General features: G+C 40.2%; 2 protein-coding genes across 2 annotated transcripts in view; both read right to left on the reverse strand.

Annotated features, from left to right (window-relative positions):
• Positions 1 to 5,357: 5,357 nt before the first annotated feature.
• On the reverse strand, positions 5,358 to 10,627 carry LOC116862133 (H-2 class II histocompatibility antigen, E-S beta chain-like). Its single transcript, XM_032849270.1, is given in 6 exon segments — positions 5,358 to 5,733; positions 6,028 to 6,051; positions 6,519 to 6,629; positions 7,377 to 7,505; positions 7,508 to 7,657; positions 10,231 to 10,627. Coding segments are annotated over 6 exon segments (801 nt in total). The 5' UTR covers positions 10,604 to 10,627; the 3' UTR covers positions 5,358 to 5,719.
• LOC116862131 (DLA class II histocompatibility antigen, DR-1 beta chain) overlaps positions 5,398 to 20,954 on the reverse strand; it is a 167,687-nt gene continuing 152,130 nt past the window's right edge. Inside the window, exon 6 of the mRNA XM_032849266.1 lies at positions 5,398 to 5,733. Coding sequence (XP_032705157.1) covers positions 5,720 to 5,733 — 14 coding nt within the window. The 3' untranslated portion in view covers positions 5,398 to 5,719. The remainder of the gene's footprint in view (positions 5,734 to 20,954) is intronic.

The raw sequence follows: 20,954 nt of genomic DNA on the forward strand, positions 1-20,954 counted from the left end.
TCTAATAAAGAAAATAAGTCCATTATGCAAAACTTTTCCGCAATTGAATCCCAAGTTTAGCTCTCCAGTAAATTCTTCAAAATATTTAAGAAAGAAACCACCCTAATTTATACAAAGTTCCAAAAAAGTAACAAGAAAGAAAACATTTGCAAATACTTTCTGTGAGACCAGGATAACCTTTATTTGAAAATCTGGCAAGGGCATTGTAACCAAGAGAAATACACATACTCATCACTCTTATAAAGACAAATGCAAAATTCTTAAGAAAAAATTATCAAATTGAATCCAGTGATATTCAAAAAGCACAACTGCAACTGCCCCTCAGAACAATGTATTACTTAAAATATAACCCCTGGGAGATTTTACTAGTTACCTAGCACATTTAGATACAGCCTTAAGAAAAACACATACTGGCAACAGGCCTTTGGGGGAGAGGATGATAGACGGCCTTAAAGCTGAGCAGCTGGGGACGCTGGCTTGCTCAGGTTCATTTTTCCGTTATCTCCCCTTTCTCCTCCCAAAAAGCGCCTGTGGCTAATTGGATAAGTCCTTTGAATGTGCTTGTTTAACTATAAACTTTGCCCTCTGTTCTTGTTTATCTACAAGGCATTTGACTAATGTTTGATCTTCTGTTGGTCATTGTTTCTAGCGAATAAAAGCGAGACTGAGGAGTTACTCTGGGCAACAGTCTTTTTGACTGTTGTCCCCTGCTCCCATTCTCTTTTTTTTTTTTTTTTTAAGATTTTATTTATTTGACAAAAAGATCACAAATAGGCAGAGAGGCAGGCAGGGTCAGGGGAAGCAGGCTCCCTGCTGAGCAGATCAAGCACAGGGCTTGATCCCAGGACCCTGAAATCATGACCGACCGGAGCTACAGGCAGAGGCTTAAACCGCTGAGCCACCCAGGTGCCCCCATGATCCCATCCTCTTGCAGCTGACTTGTTTGTGCCTCATTCTTCTTCCGTTCGCCGACTGGAAGCAGCACACAATACATGATGGCTATGTGGATTTTACTCCAGGACTGCAGGATTGTTTTAAAATTTGAGAATTAATTAATGCAATTTATCACATTAAGTTAAAGAAGGAGACAAAAAAATATGACCATCTGGGTAGAATCATAAAATATCATCTGACAGGATTCAAATCCTATACCTAATTTTTCTATATCTAGATTTTTAAAATTCTATTAAAAGGGAATTTTCTTGGGGCACCTGGGTGACTCAGTGGGCTAAGGCCTCTGGCTTCAGCTCGGGTCATGATCCTGGGGTCCTGGGATGAGCTCCACATCAGGCTCTCTGCTCAGCAGGGAGCCTGCTTCCTCCTCTCTCTCTGCCTGCCTCTCTGTCTGTCATATACATAAATAAAATCTTAAAAAAAAAGGGCGGGGGGAATTTTCTTGATCTAAGAAAGAATAGCTACCTACTACACACATCAGACTTATTTTACCACCCCCAACTTCCCACCTTTGGTGACCACCCTCTCTTCTCTGTATTGGTGAGATTGGCTTTTTCTATTTTGGGGTTTTTTTTTTAATCTTTTAGTTTAACATATAGATGAGATCACTCTAATTTGCCTTTCTCTATGCGACATATTTCACTTCCTATAATGTTTTCAGGGTCCATTCATGTTGTCACAAATGGCAAAACTTCATTCTTTCTTATGGCTGAATAATATTTGTTGATGTATGTATACTATATTTGTTTCTATTCATCCCTTGATGGACACAAGTTATTTCCATATCTTCACTATTATAAATAATGTTGCAATAAATAGGGGAATGCAAGTATATTTTCAAGTAGTGATTTAATTTGCTTTGGTTAAGTACCCAGAAGTGGAATTGCTGGGTCATAGGTCTTTTTAAAATATTTATGAGAAAATTCCACACTGTTTTCCATAGTGGCTCCAGTAACTTACATTCACACCAACAGTGCACAAGGTTTCATTTTCTCCACATCCATGCCAATGACCCCTGTTATTTCTGTTCTTTTTGAAGAACAAGTGTGAAGTGATATCTCTTGTGGATTTGATTTGTTTTTCCTGATGATTAATGACGTTGAGCATCTCTGCTTGTGCCTGTTGACCATCTGTTGTCTTCTTTGGGAAAGCGTCTATTCAGACACTTTGCCCAATTTTTAATTAGATTGGGTTTTTGTTTTGTTGTTGTTGTTTGGTTTTGTTCTGTTGCTATTAAGTTGAATAAGTTCGTTCTTTATGTATTTTGGATATTAACCCTTCACCAGATATATGATTTGTAAATATTTTCTCCCATTTCATAGGTTGCCTTTTCATTTTATTGATAGTTTCTTTTTAATGTAATTCAACTTTTCAGTTTTATTTGTAGTCTTTGCCTTTGGTGTCCAATCCAAAATATCACCACCAGGATAGATGTCAGGGAGCTGACGCTTATGTTTTCTTCCAGGAGTTATATGGTTACAGATCTCACATTTAAATCTTTAATCCATTTGGGTTAATTTTTTGTAATGTAAGATAATGATCCATTTTCATTTATTTGAATGTTGCTGTCCAGTTTCCCAGCATCATTTTTTGAAAAGACTGTTCATTCCCCATTGTATATGCTTGAAGTGCTCTATTTTAAACTAAACCTCAACTCTTCAATCTAATTCTGGACTCTGCTGTACTGGCATATTTAATCAATAAGAAATCAATTCCTATAAGATTGCCTATCAAAATTGATATATAACAGGTTTTAGCATTTTATCAAACTGAACACACATTAATTGTCCTTGGAAATTTTCTGAGAAATATATTTTTCCTTATAAAATTAAGTATCAGCATGTTAACTTCTAAGAACAAACAAATAATCCTCTTGCTTAGCTGTTGTCTTTAATTGTAATTGGGTTTATAGCTGCCATGTAGTACTCCACATTAAAAAAAAAGAAAGAAAGAAAAAAAAAACCCTCAGAACCTTGAACTGATGCTGCCCCTCAACAATCTAGCATCTTTCATGGGAAGATAACAAAAAATACTAACACTCTAATAGTACCAGATACTATAGTATCCTCATCTAAAATTGTTCCCCTCTACCCCATCTAACATTTCTTTCTTCCTAAACAAGATTATTTGCTCCCATCTTTCCAGTCCATCAGGTGAAGCAGGCCCAACCCACAAAGGGTGGAGCATGGTTTGTCTGAGAATACCACGGTAATCCCATGGTCCTCCTAATGTGTGGGGAAGTAGATCTACTGGGAATACTTGAAGATGTTTAGTTCCCTCTTATAAAAGCATATGAGGAGAAACAGTTCCTTCTCCTACCTTTGGAAATTGTAAGAGAAAATGAATCCTGAAGCTGCTCCAGGCAGGCAGCCTACTACCATTTCCAGAACACTGACGTGTGGTGTATGATAGAGAAATGAGATACAAAGTCCCACGATCACTGGCGACATCACTGGCCTGATGACTTGACCAGTTCTGGAGATGAGCTACACTGGGTCTGTCTGCCATGTGAGACAAGGAGTTAAAGAAAAATAAAGCAAATTAGATTGGTTTTTCTCCACTAGCAACAGAAAGCATCTCCACTAAAATATTCCTGCCATGCATTTTAATCCTACATTATAACGTCAGATCACAGATCTAAGATAAATAAGACAACTCATGTCTTCGTCTTAGAGAACACAACAAAAGTAACATTGCAACCCTGGGATCAAACAGGATTTGATAAGATCATATAAATGTTGAGTACATGACTGTTACCTTATTAAACTCCCACAGGATGATAAACTGCTTCACATCAATAATGCATGATAGAAATATACATAAAATAAACTTTGAATTGTCTTGATAATTACAATTGTCTCTAATAGTGGAGAAATCGTGTTGAAATCACTATAACCATGAACTTCTGAATCTACTGCCTGCTTTTTAGATTTGATTTACATTTCAAAGTGACTCTTCAGACAGAATATGATAGCAGAACTCATCATCTCCTTAACCAATTTAGGGGCATTTGTCTGAAACCTTTCCAAGTCTTATATCATTGAAGTCTAAGGAATTTAGAGCTATATATTCACAATTACAGTTACACAGTGTTCTAAGGACCAAAAATATTTGATTTAATTTCCTGTTTGTTTCCCACCATATACTTTTTGTCACGTTTGTTTCATCAATACAGTTTTGTTTTTATATATATTGTCTTTTTAAACCTTTTATTTAAAGTTTTTATGACAAAATATTTGAAGTGTCCTCATATTAAAACTATTAAATAAGATATATTCAGAATAGTTCAGCTTTCATCTCTGTTTCCTTCAACCTATTCATACATTTTGACTGAGAGGCAACAATTTTTTTTAAAAAATCCTTCCATTGTAGTATGTAGATTAGACAGATGATAGAGAGATAATGATAGATGGGTGAAATAGACAAAATGAGTTGATCTAGGTATATATTCCTATTCTCTTCTTCTATCTTATTAAACAAAATGTTGTGTGCTTTACAAACTTTCCTGTACCCATACAAATGCCTTTTAGAGATTATTCTATAGCAGTGTGGTATTTTTCCTTTCAGCTGCATAACATTTCATTGTTTGTATGGACATCTGAATATTCATAATTTCCCCTTTGTTTCCCAGCACTGCTTCTGATCTGCTAAAATATTATCCATCCAGGATATTCCTGTAGACAGTAAGAATACACACAGTCTGGAAGGTCTCAGAATTGTATCTTTCCCCTAGAGTTGTGGCTTTGTCCTGATGGTCTGAGACTTAGTTATGGGGAAGACTGCATCCCAAGCCAAAGTGTTAGCATGCAACTAAGTTTATCTGAGAGACAGAAAAAGATGGAAGGGTAGACAGAGCTCACCATCAGTATAATGAAAGGGGTTTACTCAGGTTAGGATACTTTCTATAAATAATCAGGGAAAGGCGTACCTGGCTGGCTCAGTCAGTGGAACATTCAACTTGTGATCTCAAGGTTATGAGTTCATGTTCCATGCTGGGCATGGAACCTATTTTAAAAATAAAATGAAATAAAAATATAAAAAATAAAAAATCAGGGACAAAATAACAAAAGAATGTTATTATAAAAAGTCTAAGGGCATCACCTCTGTAAAAATTATTTGCATTACATTGCAGGAATATTTTTCTGTCCCCTTTCCTTATCCCATGGTGCAAAAGGACTGGTGTGTTTGTGTTTCAGAACATAGACATGTAGGACAACATCATCCTATGGGTCATTAAGGGCTTCCTCCAAACTCCAGAAAATATGTCTAATTACAGAACGTGTAAAGCCCAAGAATAAACGGGAATGAAACAAGGATACCTTCAAGATCCCCACATCTGAGCAAAATTCTGGGATATAAATAAAAACCATTATTTTATTGTGGTGGAATCCTCCCTTTGTCTCTTTTTTTATACCTCTTTTCTTTGAAACTACGTGAAGCAGATTATTTTAACCCCATGTTTATTTGAGAAAAGCTTATGAAGATACATGAGAAGAAGTTCAGTTCCTCATGCAAGGGAGGCAGGAAAGGCGACACAGAAGGGGACCGGAGAGAATGCAGAGGAGGTACTGAAGTCACACTGGGGCTTCCAGGTCAAGGAAGGGGCAGACAGAGCCACAGGGAGGACAGGTGCTGCAAGTCACTGAAGCCGGGCCAACCAGATCTGAGAAAGCACTGTAATTGTGGAGGAATGAGAGCTGGAAGCCTTTCATTCTGAGAAGAGGCTGGGAAGGAAGGTTCTTCCTGGAGTGTCACCATCTCCATGTCAGCTCAGGAGACCTGCAGAGACAGAGCAGAGTGTTGTTTCCAGACCCACCTCTCCAAGCAGCTTCTTCTCCCTTTCCCAGGGCCTCGAGTTAAAGCCCTGCAGTAAGAAGAGCATATTCTTAGGTCTCCTTGATCTGAAGCTATTTCACAGCACAGACCTTTTACTAAATGGAGAGAGGAAGCTTCAGCGTAAACTGCCCGATCAGAAGTCAGATCCAAAGTCTTTCCCATTTTTTCTGTCTTTCACCATTACCACTTGTTCTGGAATAACCAAATCTATCACTAAAGAGGATGACAGAGCATTACCTGTTGGCTGAAGTCTAGAGTGTCCTGGGAAAGAGAAGGGAAGACATATACTAAACAGATAAGGAGGTAAATCTGTCCCCACACACAAGGTCCCAGCCCCAGACCCGCCTCCTTAGATTTCTCTAACATCACAACCCACATGACATGATGCCAGAGTGGAGAAAAAAGTGAAAGATGTGACCCATGAAGCTTCCGTCACACAAATACAATGGGATTTCACTAGCTTTAGTGCCTCTTCCTGCATTTGGCCCAGGATCCCAAATCAAGATTCCCATGCTTGTTAAGCTCTCTCTTATCTCTACAGGCCATAACCTCTTATACTAAAACCCAGTAACCATGGGCTGTTGCTTTCTAGATTTCTAAGAAATCTGAAGTCGAATTGGGAAAGAAAGGCTTCATGCAGGGCCACTGGTACACAGAGACCTTATTTGATGAAAGCTGTATTTCTCCCCCACAGGGTCTCTGTAGAGACTCGCTAACAGGTACCTTACCCTTCTGATTCCTGAAGTAGGTGAAGAGCCCCACCACGAGAAAGAGCAGACCCAGAACAAAGCCTCCAGTTCCACTCAGAATCTTGCTCTGTGCAGACCCAGACTGTGCTCCTGAGAGAAGAAACAGTTTTAGTGATTTTTATCCCAACTCTAACATCTCCGATAGAGACTCTGAGATTGAGAACTCTGAGAATGAGGAAGGCAGACTGCCTTGAAGAAATCGAATAATTTTCAATTTCTGGAAAAGAAATTTAAAAATCATATTGCAGAAATGCAATGTTTAGTCACTGAACTTTTTAAATATCACAGCTCTGACAAATCCACTACTTCAGCATCAACGGATGAGAAGCCTGGATGGAGTCCATGGAGCTCAACAGATTGTGCAGAGCGACACAGCTAATGAAAGGCAGAGTCAAGATTGGATTCCCCTCAAGTTAGGGAGGTCCCTACATTATGGAGGATGTGCCTCTTCTGAGACCACAATCAACAACTCAGAGCAACATTGCTTGAAGCACAAGCCCAGCCCGAACCAGGGGACTGGTGCCCAGTGTGAAGAGGGAACCATGACCTGTGAGCCATGGTAAATGTCAAAACATGGACAACCTCTGTTCTGCCAGCCAGGCATAACTGCCTCACCAGGAAATACAAGATCTGTACAAATGATCACAGGATATCTAGAAATTATCAGAGGATTTCTACCACAGGATATCACTCAGCAACCCCCAGTGATCTGTGCTGAAGAGAAGAGATCATGGAGTAAATGAAAACATGGTGTAAGGAGAGAGAACCCTGACAGGAAAAGCAAAGTCTCCTCCTTAGTGGGTGAGGAACTTGTGAGGTCAGAAAGCTTCTTCTCATTCCATTCCACGGTGACAGGGGTCGTCAAACTGGGGTGCTCCACTTGGCAGGTGTAGACCTCTGCACTCTGAGGAACTATCTCCAGCATCACCAGGGTCTGGAAGGTCCAGTCTCCATTACGGATAGGCCTGTGGACACGACCCCAGACTCTTCTTCCTGGCCATTCCGGAACCACCTGACTTCAATATGGCCTGGATAGAAACCATTCACAGAGCAGACCAGGAGGTTGTGGTGCGGCAGGGGCTGGTTCTTTGCAGGATACACAGTCACTATAGGCTCCACTAGAAGAGAAGAGGTAGAGGGACTCAGTGAGGAAGACAGACTCAGTCTCCCTGGTTGGCTGCCAGGCTGCCTCCAGTCTCTGGTCCTGGGCTAAGTCTCAAGCAGGCTCTCCCAAAGCTGGCCATGTGGCCCAATGAGTATCAGTATCATGAGTCTTGAATTTAATACTGACAGCATGGGTCATTAGTCTTGAGAGATGTTTGAGAAATTTGTGGGTTTTATTTTTTATAGTGTGAAACAGTTTCTTGTTGAATTGGAATATTTACAAATTTTACAAGGCATAGGTTGTTTTAATTAAAAGCATGATTTCTGGAGCAGGCTGACTGGGCTCAAATCCAGATTCTGCTATTTTACTGATTCATCCTGGGCGAATATTTGCATTCCTCTGTGCCCCAGCTCTCTAACCTTTTGAGGGTGATAGTAATACTAACTTAGTTCTTAGGGTTGTATGAAGATTAATGCACTGAAGTATGTAAAATGGTAACTGATATTTACCCATCAGTATATGTTAGCTACTTATTACCCTTGGTTTGTTGGAGAGAAAAATATGACTTAAAGTGTGAATAAATTGGAGGACAGCTTGAGGTAGATGGGGAAAGAGTATGAATTCCTGCAACTGCTACAGTCACACTTAGGACACCACAGAAATGGTTATATCCTGGGAAGCAGTAAAGACAGAGGTGATTCTCTAGCCCTAGGAGCTGAGTCCCAAGAACAGCATGAGTCCTGAAAGAGAGGAAAAAGAGCAAGGAAACTCATTTATTTAAAAAGGTTCTCATAATTGCACTCTGCTGATCAATACCTCTTTGCAGCACAAAAATATCTATTATTGTAATTGTTATCATTCTATAATTGTCCCCCTTTTAAAGCTGACATTTGAGTTTATGGCAGGGTCTGAGACTCACTAATTGTTATTCTTAGTCCCTGAGACAATGCCTGACACTACCAGTCTCAATCAATACAATTTCTGTTTTTGTAAAAAGAGAAACACGGGAAAACCTTTTCAAAATACCATAAAATCGTAGATTTAAGATTGATAAGAAACCACTGCTAACAATTTTGTAATATATTTCATTAAATAAAAATATTTACATTCTTGGTAGGAAAAGTACTAATTAGAATCAAAATATAAACCACAAACTAGGGGAAATGCTAAATAAAATGTCAGCAAAGCATTAATAATATTACGTATAGAACATGCATAAAACCACTGAGAAAAACACTAAAACATAATAGACAGTAGATAATTTTTACAATGGTAACAATGATTAGCCAAATAATATGTGAAAAAAATGTTCAAGAAACTTAGAAATTAAAGGAATAGAAATTAAAAATTAACAAAACTAAATTTCAACTGTGTATTTGGCAATGTTGAAAAAAAAAGGTCTAAGAAAAGGGAATGTGAGATGAATTGTTACAGCAACATAAAGAAATCATATTCAACTCCATAAATACTTTCATTATTTTAAAAACAGCCGTACCGATATATTTTGGAAAAAATATAATTAAAACATAGTTTCAAAATCATCTCAAGTATAAAAGAATACATACACAAAGAAACAAAGCAAGGAGCTCCTGGGTGACACATCAGACTCGGTTTTGGCTTAGGTTACGATCTCCTGCAACTGAGATGGAGATCAGCGCCCCCATCCCACCCCAGCCTTCAGGCTCCAGCTCAGCAGGGAGTCCCCTTCAGATTCTCTCTCCATCTCCCTCTGCCCCCTCCCTCCGCTGCTGCCTGTGGTCCCTCTTTCTCTTTCTCACTCTCTGTCTCTCTCTAAAATAAATAAATAAATCTTTTAAAAAATTATTTTTAAAAAATCAAGAATATGAGATCTAAAAGCAGCCTCAGAAAGATCAGAGGGTTCTCAGAGTTCTCCCCAACCCATCAAAAATTAGTCTGACACTTTTTTCTCAGTGAAATGGTCCCACACACAGACAGACACAATTACTTCAGGGGGTTCAGGATTAAGAAGAGTGAGTGCCAAGAACAGAGGGTGACTGGCCTCCTCACATTCTCCCTAATCTTTTAATCCTCCCCTCCCTTCCTCTAAACTTTCACCCCAACCAGGACACCCTCCACTTCCCTCCCCAAGACTCCAACCACCCGCCTAGTGTTCCCTCCACCTGCAGCTCCTGAGACCCCTCACCTCTCCCTCAGGGGCCACCAAGGATGTCAGATGTCCCCTTCTGTGTCCTCCCCTCACACCCACTCTCCCAACCCATCCCCACATCCAGGCCCACAGCCCAACTCACACTCATTCTCTGCCCCCCTCACTTCAGAGCACACCCCTCACACACTGTCCCCACAGCCACACAGGGACACAACCATACAATCACAACCACACACTCTGCACAGTGACACAAACAGACCACACTGTCCCTGACATGGCACTCTCACAGGGATCCTTCTAACCTGTACTTGCTCAAGACCCTGTAGGCTCACTCCAACGAGTCTGTCTCAGTCTGTCTCTCTTGTCTCTGTCTCTGTCTCTCTCTCTTTCACACACACACACACACACACACACACACACACACACATTCCCCCAATCTCCGCCCCTGCCGCGCTCACCTCGCCGCTGCACCGTGAAGCTCTCACCCACCCCGTAGTTGTGTCTGCAGTACGTGTCCACTGAGGCTCGCTTCTGCTCCAGGTAGTCCTTCTGGCTGTTGCAGTACGGAGCGTCGGGCCGCCCCAGCTGGGTCACCAACCGGAACTCCCCCACGTCGCTGTCGAAGCGCACGTACTTCTCGCAGTTATAGAACAGTCTCTCCAGGAACCGCACCCGCTCCGTCCCGTTGGTGAAGTAGCACTCAGACGTCACCAGGAGCAAGAAATGTGCTGTGGGGACAGAGACGATCCGGTCACCCGCGGGCTCCTGGAAGACACTGACGGCGGCGCCCCTCGCTGGCTCCCCCCGCGCCCCCAAACCACCAGCACACATCGCCCGTCTTCCCTCTGCCGGCGGAGGCGGCCACTGGGTCCCGGCCTCGGCGGCGGACCCCCAGCTTGAACAGCGAGGACACTTGCCCCTCACCGCCTCCTCCTAGACGCCTGTGGCTGACAGACACCGGCCTCGCTCCTCGCCTCCCACAGCCCTTTTCCCCGCCTTAAACACGTCCCACCTGCTTCCCCGCCCCCTGAACACTCGATTTAGCCTGAGCTAGTTCAGGCCCCTGCTGCCCCTGCGAATCCAGGGAAGGAAACAGAAGCGTCCCCTCCACTCCTGGAGCTGAAAATGCAGGGAAAGTGATGCACAAAACCCAATCGGGCCAGACTTTGTACAAGAGAAGTGTGAGTTCTAGAGCAGAGAATAATTGAATGATCTCAGTTACCTTGGAGTGCCAAAGAGGTGGTCTCAAGGGTGACATTCCAGATGTGATATGAAGGATTAAGTAGATGTGAGCTAGAGGGTGTGTGTGTGTGTGTGTTTGGGGAAAAGGTGGCACATTCCAGGTCAAGGTCATGTAACTGTGCAAAAGCTTGAAAGAATTGAGAAACTTCCTTAAAAAAAAAAAAAAAAAAAACAGAGAAAACAGTTCACTGAAGCAGACAGTGAGAGGAAGAAGGACCTTTAGAGACATCACATGCAGTGGATACTAAAAGCCTGTATGGGGTGGTAGCATTTAACTTGTATACTGAATTCAAAGGCATATGAGTGAGGAATTTTAAGGAGATTAAAACCCTGCTTGTAATACAGTTCCTCCATCTTTACCTACATTTCCAAATTCAGAAGTCTCAGAAAACCAGATTGCATTAAAGATTTTGATGCAGAACCCGTTTGGCAAATCTAGTCTGATGAGGTAAAGGGTCAAACATATCAGAGCTCTAATTGGTCAGTCGGTCACATGTGCTCCTAAAGTTTCAATATATGTAAACATACACGCATCATAATATATGTATGCAAATATATGCATATACATACACACATATATGCATAGATGTATGTATATATTGTTTCATGTTTAATCGAACTAAGAAAAAAAATTTTTTTAAGATTTTATTTTATTTGACAGAGATCACAAGTAGGCAGAGAGGCAGGCAGAGAGAGAGGGGGAAGCAGTTCCCCGCTGAACAGAGATCCCAATGTGGGGCTCGATCCCAGGACTCTGGGATGATGACCTGAGCCAAAGGCAGAGGCTTTAACCCACTGAGCCACCCAGGCACCCCAAGAAACGTTTTTTATTCAAGTCTGATTAACATGAAAAATTTGGAGAAAAATACCTCTGTGCTTAAAAGGGAGACAAAAAAAAGGGGAGGAGCATTTGACTTTATCAATATAATAGAATGTAGAATTACTACAACATTTTGATATATTTTACTGAAAAATACTTGTGGCAGTCACAATTTATGCCTTCTAAAGGAAAGTTGTTGAATGTTAACAGAGATGGTGGTAGTCCAGAAATCACAGAATATTGAAAAACATTGTATAAGGCAAAAAGTAAAAATAAAAATCTTGGCTTGCATTGATTCAATGGGCTCTACAAGAAATTGGTGAAGGTATACAACTTTATACTTTATTATTTCCTTATTTAAACAAATTAAAATAAACCACAAAGACCTGAATTGGAAGGTGAGTGTGTGTATGAAGTGTGAGTCTACAGTTTTGAGAAGCAGCACAGTATAAATCAGTATTTTCAACCTCAGCACTGTTAACATTTTGGGGTTCTGTTCATTTGTGTGAAATGATGCCCCATATATTTTCCAACTACAATGGTACAAAACTAAAAATCAACAGTAAAACAAGCTGGAAAATCTACAATGTAAATGTTAAATATTTATATGTAAATATTAAACAACACACTACTGCACAAGCAACTGGCCAAATAGAAAATCAAATGGCAAATCAAATATGTCTCAAAACAAAAGAAAAAGAAAACACAAGTGAAATGTATGTTGTAAACTCTTATATTAAGAGAAAAAGTTCAGCTCTCTCCAACAAGATGCTAAAAGGAAAGGAGGCTGAGGGGTGGCTCTGGACCCTGGTGAAGAAGGAGGAAGCCAAGAAGGTGGTCAATCCCTTGTCTGAGAAAAGACCCAAGAATTTTGGCAACGGACAGGAAGGATATCCAGCCCAAAAGGGACCTCACCCACTTTGTCAAATGCCCCCACTACTCCTGCTGCAGCAGCAAAGGGTTATTCTATATAAACGTCTAGAAGTACCTCTCACGATTAGCCAGTCCCTAAGCCTTTGACAACCACACAGCTACTCAACGGCTTAAGCTGGCCCACAGGTTCAGACCAGAGGCAAAGCAAGAGAAGGAGAGATTGCTGGCTCAGCTGAGACGAAAGCTGCTAGTAAAGGGATGTCCCCCTAAGAGGCCAAATGTCCTTTGAGCTAGGTTCATCCTGTCACCACCTTGGTGGGAAACAAGAAGGCTCAGCTGGTAGTGATTTCATGTGACGTGGATCCCATTGAGCTGGATGTCTTCCTGCCTGCCCTGTATCCTAACTTGGGTATTTCCCCCACATTATCAAGGGGAAGGCCAGGCTGGAGTGTTTCGTCCACAGGAAGATCTGCACCATAATCACCTTCATACAAGTTAATTCAGAACACAAATGAGCTCTTCTTAAACCATTGGAGGCTATCAAGAGAAATTACAATGACAGTGAGATCCACTGTCTCTGAGATAGTGTCCTGGGTCTGAAGTCGGTGGTTCACATTGCCAAGTTGGAAAAGGCAAAGCCTAAAGAACTGACCACCAAACTGGCCTAAGTGTGCACTATTGAATTTTCTGTACATAAAAACAATAAAAAGTTCTCTTTCAGCCAGTGTCAAGGGGAAAAAAAAAAAAAAGGAAAAAAAGTTCAAAAAACACATGACAGCTGAGGGAACTAGAAAAAGAAACTTGGAGGAAATTCAGTAGAGGAAGGAAATAACAAAGAAAAATCAGAAATAAAATAGAGACCAGAAGACACAATCACATAACATTGAAAGTAATGACCCAGTTTTCAATCAATAAATAATTAACTGAAATTGACAATTCTTTAACAACATTAAGGAAAAAAAAAAAAACAAAAGACAGAAGACTCAAAACCCAAAATGAGAAATGGGGAAGAGAAAACAATACAATTGATAACCACAGCTGTTGACATTTTGGACAAGATAATTGTTGTGGCAAGGCTGTTCTGTGCATTTTAGGATGTCTATCAGCATCTCTAGCCTTTATCCACTAGATGTCAGATGAAACCCCAGTTTTGAAAACCAGAAAATGGCTCCAGACATTGCTCTATACCCCAGGGGAGGGGGTGCTGGTAAAAATGTCCCTGGGTAGGGGTGCCTGGGTGGCTCAGTGGGTTAAAGCCTCTGCCTTCTGCTCAGGTCATGATCCCACGGTCCTGGGATGGAGCCCCGAATCAGGCTCTCTGCTCAGCAGGGAGCCTGCTTCCACCTCTCTCTCTCTCCCTGCCTCTCTGCCTACTTGTGATCTCTCTCTCTGTCAAATAAATAAATAAAATCTTAAAAAAAAAGAACATATGTCCCTGGGTAAGAACCACTGTTAAGGTATCTGAAATATATGTGATGAAAAAGCTTCTGTTGTTTATGAGAAAGCTGAGTATTGCATTGGAAAATTTGCCAATATCATATCTGATGAAAAAACCTTATCCGGAGGAAATGAATTTTGCTGGAAAATAGCTCAGTACTGGCACCAGATTCCTAAAAAACATTCATAGTGCCTAATAAGAGAGTATCAAAAGATTCTAAGAATTCTAACCAAAAGATGACTGTTCTTGGCTGTGTTGAGGCTTCAGGCTCACCCAAAACAAAGTGAACGGTGACTGGAAAGACTAAAATCCAGGATGTCTGAAAGATGTAATGATTTTCCCTGTCCATTATTTTTCAAACCAAAAAATTTGCATAACCAGATATGTATTTCCTAACTGACTCAATCACCACTTTGGATCAGTGACATGTTCCTGACAGCCAAGCTGGACTGTGAGAAGCCTGTAGTGTCACTGTCCCTGGATAATTGTTCCACATGATGCTCCTCTGAGCTTCTTGTAAAAACTAAAGGTTTTGGCTTTGAATTTCCCACAGTGTGACGTCTGTGTTGAAATCTTATGACCGAAGAATTTTTGTCTCATCAAGAGCAGGTATAAATAGTTTTTAAATTCCATCCTTGTTACAGTTTACTGAGAGAAGCCTACAAATCCACAGCTTTCTGAAAGAATCAGTTACTAGTGCCTGTAATGAAGCTAAAAATTAATAAAACAACTTTAACAAGTGTTTGGCACAGACTTTGGGCTATGTTTATGTTTGCATGAACTAGCAGATAAAGATTTTGAAAACTAGTATGTCATTAGTAAAAGAAAATCATATCAAACTTCAATATAAGCTAATGTTAATCAGATAAAAATAGAAATAATATTAAAAAAAAAAAGCACTAACAATGAGGTCATGGTGGGCATTCCCCTAGTGATAGAAACACGGTAGTGGCAACCCGGAGAGCACTCCTCAGCTTACTCCCCACGCTCCAGCCACACTCCAGTCTTCCTTCTGTCCCTTCAACTCAGCAAACATCTTCCCACACTTTGGTCTTTATCCTGTCCTCTCTCCCCAGAACACCTGTCCCTCAGATCCTACACATGGCCCGTTTCTTCTCATCACTCACGTCCCAGCTAAATGTCACTCTCTCAGGGACAGCTCCCCAGCCACTGGAACTGAGGTCAGGTGAATCCAAATCTCTGTCACAATACTCTGCACTGTTGTGTTTATACCGCACTTACTGCTCTCTGAAATTTCTTTGTTAAATGTTTATTGGGCTTTCTACACTGTTGTTAGGTAAGTTTTTAATGACTTTGATAGTCATGGACATTTTTTCATTGAAGTATAATTAACATATAGTGTTACATTAGTTTCTGTTGTACAGCATAATGGTTCCACCATCCTGTACACACTCAAGCTCATCACAGTAAGTGTGCTCTTCAACCACTTTCATCCACTTACCCATCCCCCACTCTCTCTACTCTGGCAACCACCAGCTTGTTCTCCGTATTTTAAAAGTCTGACTTTTTGTTCATCTCTTTTTTTGTTGTGGATTTGTTTTGTTTCTTAACTTCACATTTGGTGAAACCTTTTGGTATTTGTCTCTCGGTGTCTGACTTACTTCACTGAGCATTATACCCTCTAGGTCCATCCATGTTCTTGCAAATGGCAAGATCTCATTTTTATGGCTGAGGAATACTCTATTGTATATATATACCACATCTTCTTTATCCATTCATCTATTGATGAACACTAGGTTTGCACTGTACACAAATGCTGCAATATATATGAGGGTGCATGTATCTTTTTAATTAGTGTTTCATTTACTTTGGGTAAATACCCAGCAGTGGGATTACTGGATCTTATGTGACTCTATATTTAATTTTTTGATGAAGTTCTATACAGTTTTCCATAGTTGCTACACCAGTTTGCTTTCCCACCAACAGGCATTGGGCTTCTTTTTTTTCTACATCCTTTCTAATACTTAGTATTTCTTATCTTTATTTCTAGCCGTAGGACCTTACTATCTTATCCAAACAGTATTCTCTGATCCTCAAACAGAACCCAGAAATAACAATAGTTGCTAAGAAAAGTATTTATAGTTTAAATGAATAAACCCAGCGTTCTAGGACTTGGATCATTGTAGATATCCTGGAAAGCAAGAAGGGGCTCAAGCTCCAACACTCTTTTACTCTGATAACACATTAAATCCCTTCTGCATCCTCTGAGAAATTCAGACAAATTTCCTCTTTCTTTTGTTGGAAGAAATATTCACAGGTAAGGGAAAGATGATTTTATGAAGGAAAATGTCATTAAGTTTTAATTCATCTAATGGATCTATTATAGTGCTAAAGTTTTATGCAAACATTGGTGATTCTCCATAATGGTGATGACATAGAAGAAAAAGAATAGGGCTAATTAGCCTTCCCCAAACTGGCTAACTGAGGAAAACAGAGGCCATGATGAATTAGTCCATGATTTGAGGGCTAAGACCCAAGGAAGCCAATGAGTTCTCTAGACATTTGGCCCGATAAGATGGATGTAAACAACCTTCACACACTGTGTACCCTGCTCAGTGTGTTTAGTTTGAAACATATGAAATTCTTGATATTTGAATATTTTTGACCAGAAATTTGTAAGACCAGAATTTCATAAAACTTATACTATGTAAAAACCTTCTGTGGGTCAGAAAAAGGAGACATGTGGGAGAAACCAATAGTACAGAAAGGTTCAAAATAAATTCATAATAAACACTATACCCTGTGAGGTTTTCAGAAGATGCCTTAAATTCTTTAAGGTATCAAAGAACTCCCCATAATGCTCTTTATCTACAGCATCATTTCAAGTACTAAGGATCTCTGCTTCAGCTCCAGGTTGCTTTCTATGGGAGAAATAGAAAACAAATCCTAACTTCTGTCAGAAAACCTACAATATGGGAATATAGGTTTTATAAACATTGGAGTTCAGGAGGAAGAAAAGGAAATAATGAAGGAGATCTCTTGATACATCCTCACTTCTCAGGGAGAGACACCAGCATCACAGATCCTATTGAGGATATCACACAGGTTCTTCTAGAAGAGACCTTTCTAAGTCCTTTCCATACCCCAGAGATTTCCCCTTTACCAGGTATAACTCAGCATAATAAAGAAAACAACTCAACAAAAAATTATATTGAAATCATTATTCCCACAGACCTCGAGGAAAGGGGATGTAAGACTGGAGATGTTTCATTGGAGAAGAGTTGGACTGAATGATGGATATATATGGAGATTCCTTACCCTCTCTTGTAGAGAGGACAAGCATAGAAGTTCCTTTTGTTGAGAAAACAAATGAAAAGCCAAATGATAAAGATCAGTGGACACTGAAGAAAATTTTACAACTTTCTAAGGGATATAGTCTGAACATAGTGACAGAATTAACTCCCTTCCTTCCCTCATCCCATAATAGTTCACCACCCAAGGTGCACACTTATGTGGGGTGTCCCTGGCCCAAGCCATGGGAGGGCTCAGCACCATCAGTATCACTGTCAGAGCTGCCATCCAGAAGCCTCTAGGGAACCACAGACATGCCATGCTGGAGGATACAGAGGACAGGGTTCGTGGAGGTAGGCAAATCTAAATCAGTGAGGACTAACTAGCACAATCCTCCAGGCACATCCCAAATAATACTAACCAAGGAACTCCTGTCTGTGTTCTTGGATTGGAGGATCTACAAGCTGAGGACCAATCAGCACCAGATATGAACAGCATCATTAGTTGTCAATCAGAGATTCAGTATGAAGATCCTCTTTCATAACAGATTGCCTTCATTTGAACTGTTTTAAGTTGAGAACTTTAAAGGTTTGATCTAGTTGTTTGTGAAACATTTTATAACACCCGTATTGTGAGGCAGTTCCATATTGGGGATGATGTACACACATCTCTGAGACTTTTGGGAACTTCTGTTGTAAGGACCTATTTTATATTTTTATTTTTGCCAGAGGCTTCCATTGAGGCTAAACAATAACTTTGCTGTTTAACCCTTAAACTGTCCCTGCTCCCCTTCCCCCAGGGGACTTAAAAACAAGTCCCAGAAACCAGCTCCAGGTGTGAAGGCCAAGAAAGACAAGGCTGTACCCACCTCGAGTCTAGCCCTAACATAAGTACAGCTATCTTGGCAAAGCAAAAGCCGGCACCTTGCACTGTAAAAGTGGGTTAGCATAAGAATGGCCATCCTGAAGGCCGGGAAGCCATTTTACTGAGCGTCCCTAACCAGCCCACAGGGCGCACGTAACTTGAGATAAGAGAAAGTAGCTAAAACCTAAGAAACAACTTAATCATATACCACCAGGGTGGTTAGGCGATGGCGCCACAGGGACCAGATGTTAAATAAAACAAATAGTTAACTTGCAGAGATCACAATCCTGCAAGACAAGAGTCTCCCTTGGTTTGCAAATGTCCTGGTGATTTACAACAAAAAGGGCTATCTCTTCAATGGCCCAGTTTCCAGAGACAAATGGCTCAGTTCCTCAAGGCCTAAGGTCGCCCTCCCCACCATAAAACTGAAGGAGGCTGAGGCAGAAGGAAACGTAAATAAAGTTAAATCTCTTCTAAACCTAAATCTCACTTAACCGCCAGGATGGCGCCAGGGTGACACTGGGGTGGCAAAGGTTAAACAAAGTTAAACTGTCAAAGTGGGGCACAAGATATGTATGTAGCTATGGAAAAGTGCCTTGAAAATGCTGAATAAACCCTTGGCTTTGAGTGCTCAGGGTCCTTGTTGAAACCCACTGCGCCGGGCAGATACTTGGACCCCAGATAGCTGGAAATAAACCTTGCGTGTGACTTGCATTATCGAGAGTGGTCTCTGTCTAATTGAGGGGTGGTCGACTCCGTGCCCTAACACTGTGTCACTCACTTGAAGAAAGAACTGTTTGGACAAATGTATGTCTAAGTGTGTTTAGGAGTTGAGGAAGTGGAGGGAAGATGATTATAAATTAATCTGGTCCTTATTGCATCACAACTTGTAGATTTAAAGGAATTCCTTTACCTCTCACCACTGAAATGAAGGCTCTGTGATCTTACAGCTGTTTTAATACTGAACAATGCTGTCATTCTATGGACAGCTCAGGCAGCAGCATCTCCTGGTAACTGATGATAGGCTAGAAATACAGCTGTTGATTGGAGAAGATAGTCTGCATAGTCTTATAACTAGAGATGTCTTTGATAAAGTCAAGGGAATTGAAATTCAGTCATTAACTTAACCTGAATGAAAAGGTTTTCCGGATTTGGCACCTAAATCCAGTGGCATCTCCAGAATACACATAGAGAAAGGGACTTAGAGGACATGATCTATGTGGATGGGAGGTCTTGAAAATTCCTTTGCATAACACTTAACCTAAAAGTGTGATAGGGCCAATTGTCAAAATCAAAACATTCAAAGAGCTGAAAGATTGATAAAGGATGCAAAGTCAGCCTTGGAACAACCACTCTGCTTTAGAATAATTCATATTTTATGTGAAATGGTGTTCAATCACTTACTCCTGGTACCCTATCTGATTTCCTTATTTTATTCAAGAGATAACCCTTTATTATTCATCTTCTCCTGCTTTATGCTAAGAGGAGATATGAGAAAACTTGGCTAATGAATACATCATAGGTGTCCAGGAAAGACACACTGTAGTAAAATCATGAGTTACATCCTTTCATGTAACCATATTATTTTAAATATATAACCTCACTTTTAGATAATTATTACACATTATATTAATATGACTATAATATCTCAGATTCAGAATAGATTTTAAAGCACAACTATCTAAAGTTCTGTATTAATTCACACCCAAGCCTTGCTGATAAGCAGCCTTCCTTTATATACCTTAATATTTCTACTGAGAGAGGACTCACCATGCTGCAATGAAATGACTAAAATTTATTGGGCAATTCTTGAGTATTTGAGTTTGTACCTAGGATAACATAAGGGCTTTTATATAATCATAATTTTATTTAATTCTCACATTATCTCTGTGATTTGAGTACCCTTTTCATTCCTCCCAATGCAGGGAATGAAATGATGGATAGAAGTTAAACAACTTCAGCAAGGAGGCAAGGTGAGTAGATGATGCCCTCCAGATTGAGCCAAGTTATATAGAAGTCCAAACTCCAGAAGGTTAGTCCTTACATTACACCTCACATTCAGTTTCTGAAGAAAATAATGTCCTTATCATGTAACTGTTTTTAGAACGTTATGCATAAACATGCATGACAATGGGACTACTTTAAGAAATGACGGCATTTTACATAATTTGCGACATCTACTGTGTAAGAATTCTAGATCCTCTAGAAGATTCCTTTCCTCACCATCCTCAGTTTCATCTGGAAATGAAAAAATTTGCATTTATCTGATGTAATGGCTCCCACACAAGTCTCCTTCCTATTAAAATTAACAGTGGTTCCAAATTCCTAAATCCAAATTATTTTTATCAATATTTCTCTTACATTCATTAAATAAAGTGGTACATGTTTGAACATTTCAGAATAGCACAAATATAGTATCTCACATTGGAAAAACGTTTCAGCTAAACAGAAGTTTAAAAATTTTCTGGTAGAGTTGGGGTAGAAGTCATTGTTGTCCCTGGATCTGAGAAGAAACTATGTCCTAGATCCAGTTATAATTCGGTGCCATGGGAATTTGTGAGATTGCAACCAGGAGAACTTATGTTTAATTTGAGAAACAGTAAATCATAATTTACTCAGAAACTAACTAATTGTGGCGTGTGATACTCTGTGTAAACCCGACTCAGGTTCACCTTAGATTACAGGATTAAAAG

The sequence above is a fragment of the Lontra canadensis genome, unplaced genomic scaffold (genome assembly GCF_010015895.1).
Source record: "Lontra canadensis isolate GAN:19392208 unplaced genomic scaffold, GSC_riverotter_1.0 scaffold222, whole genome shotgun sequence".
Classification (NCBI taxonomy): Eukaryota; Metazoa; Chordata; class Mammalia; order Carnivora; family Mustelidae; genus Lontra; species Lontra canadensis.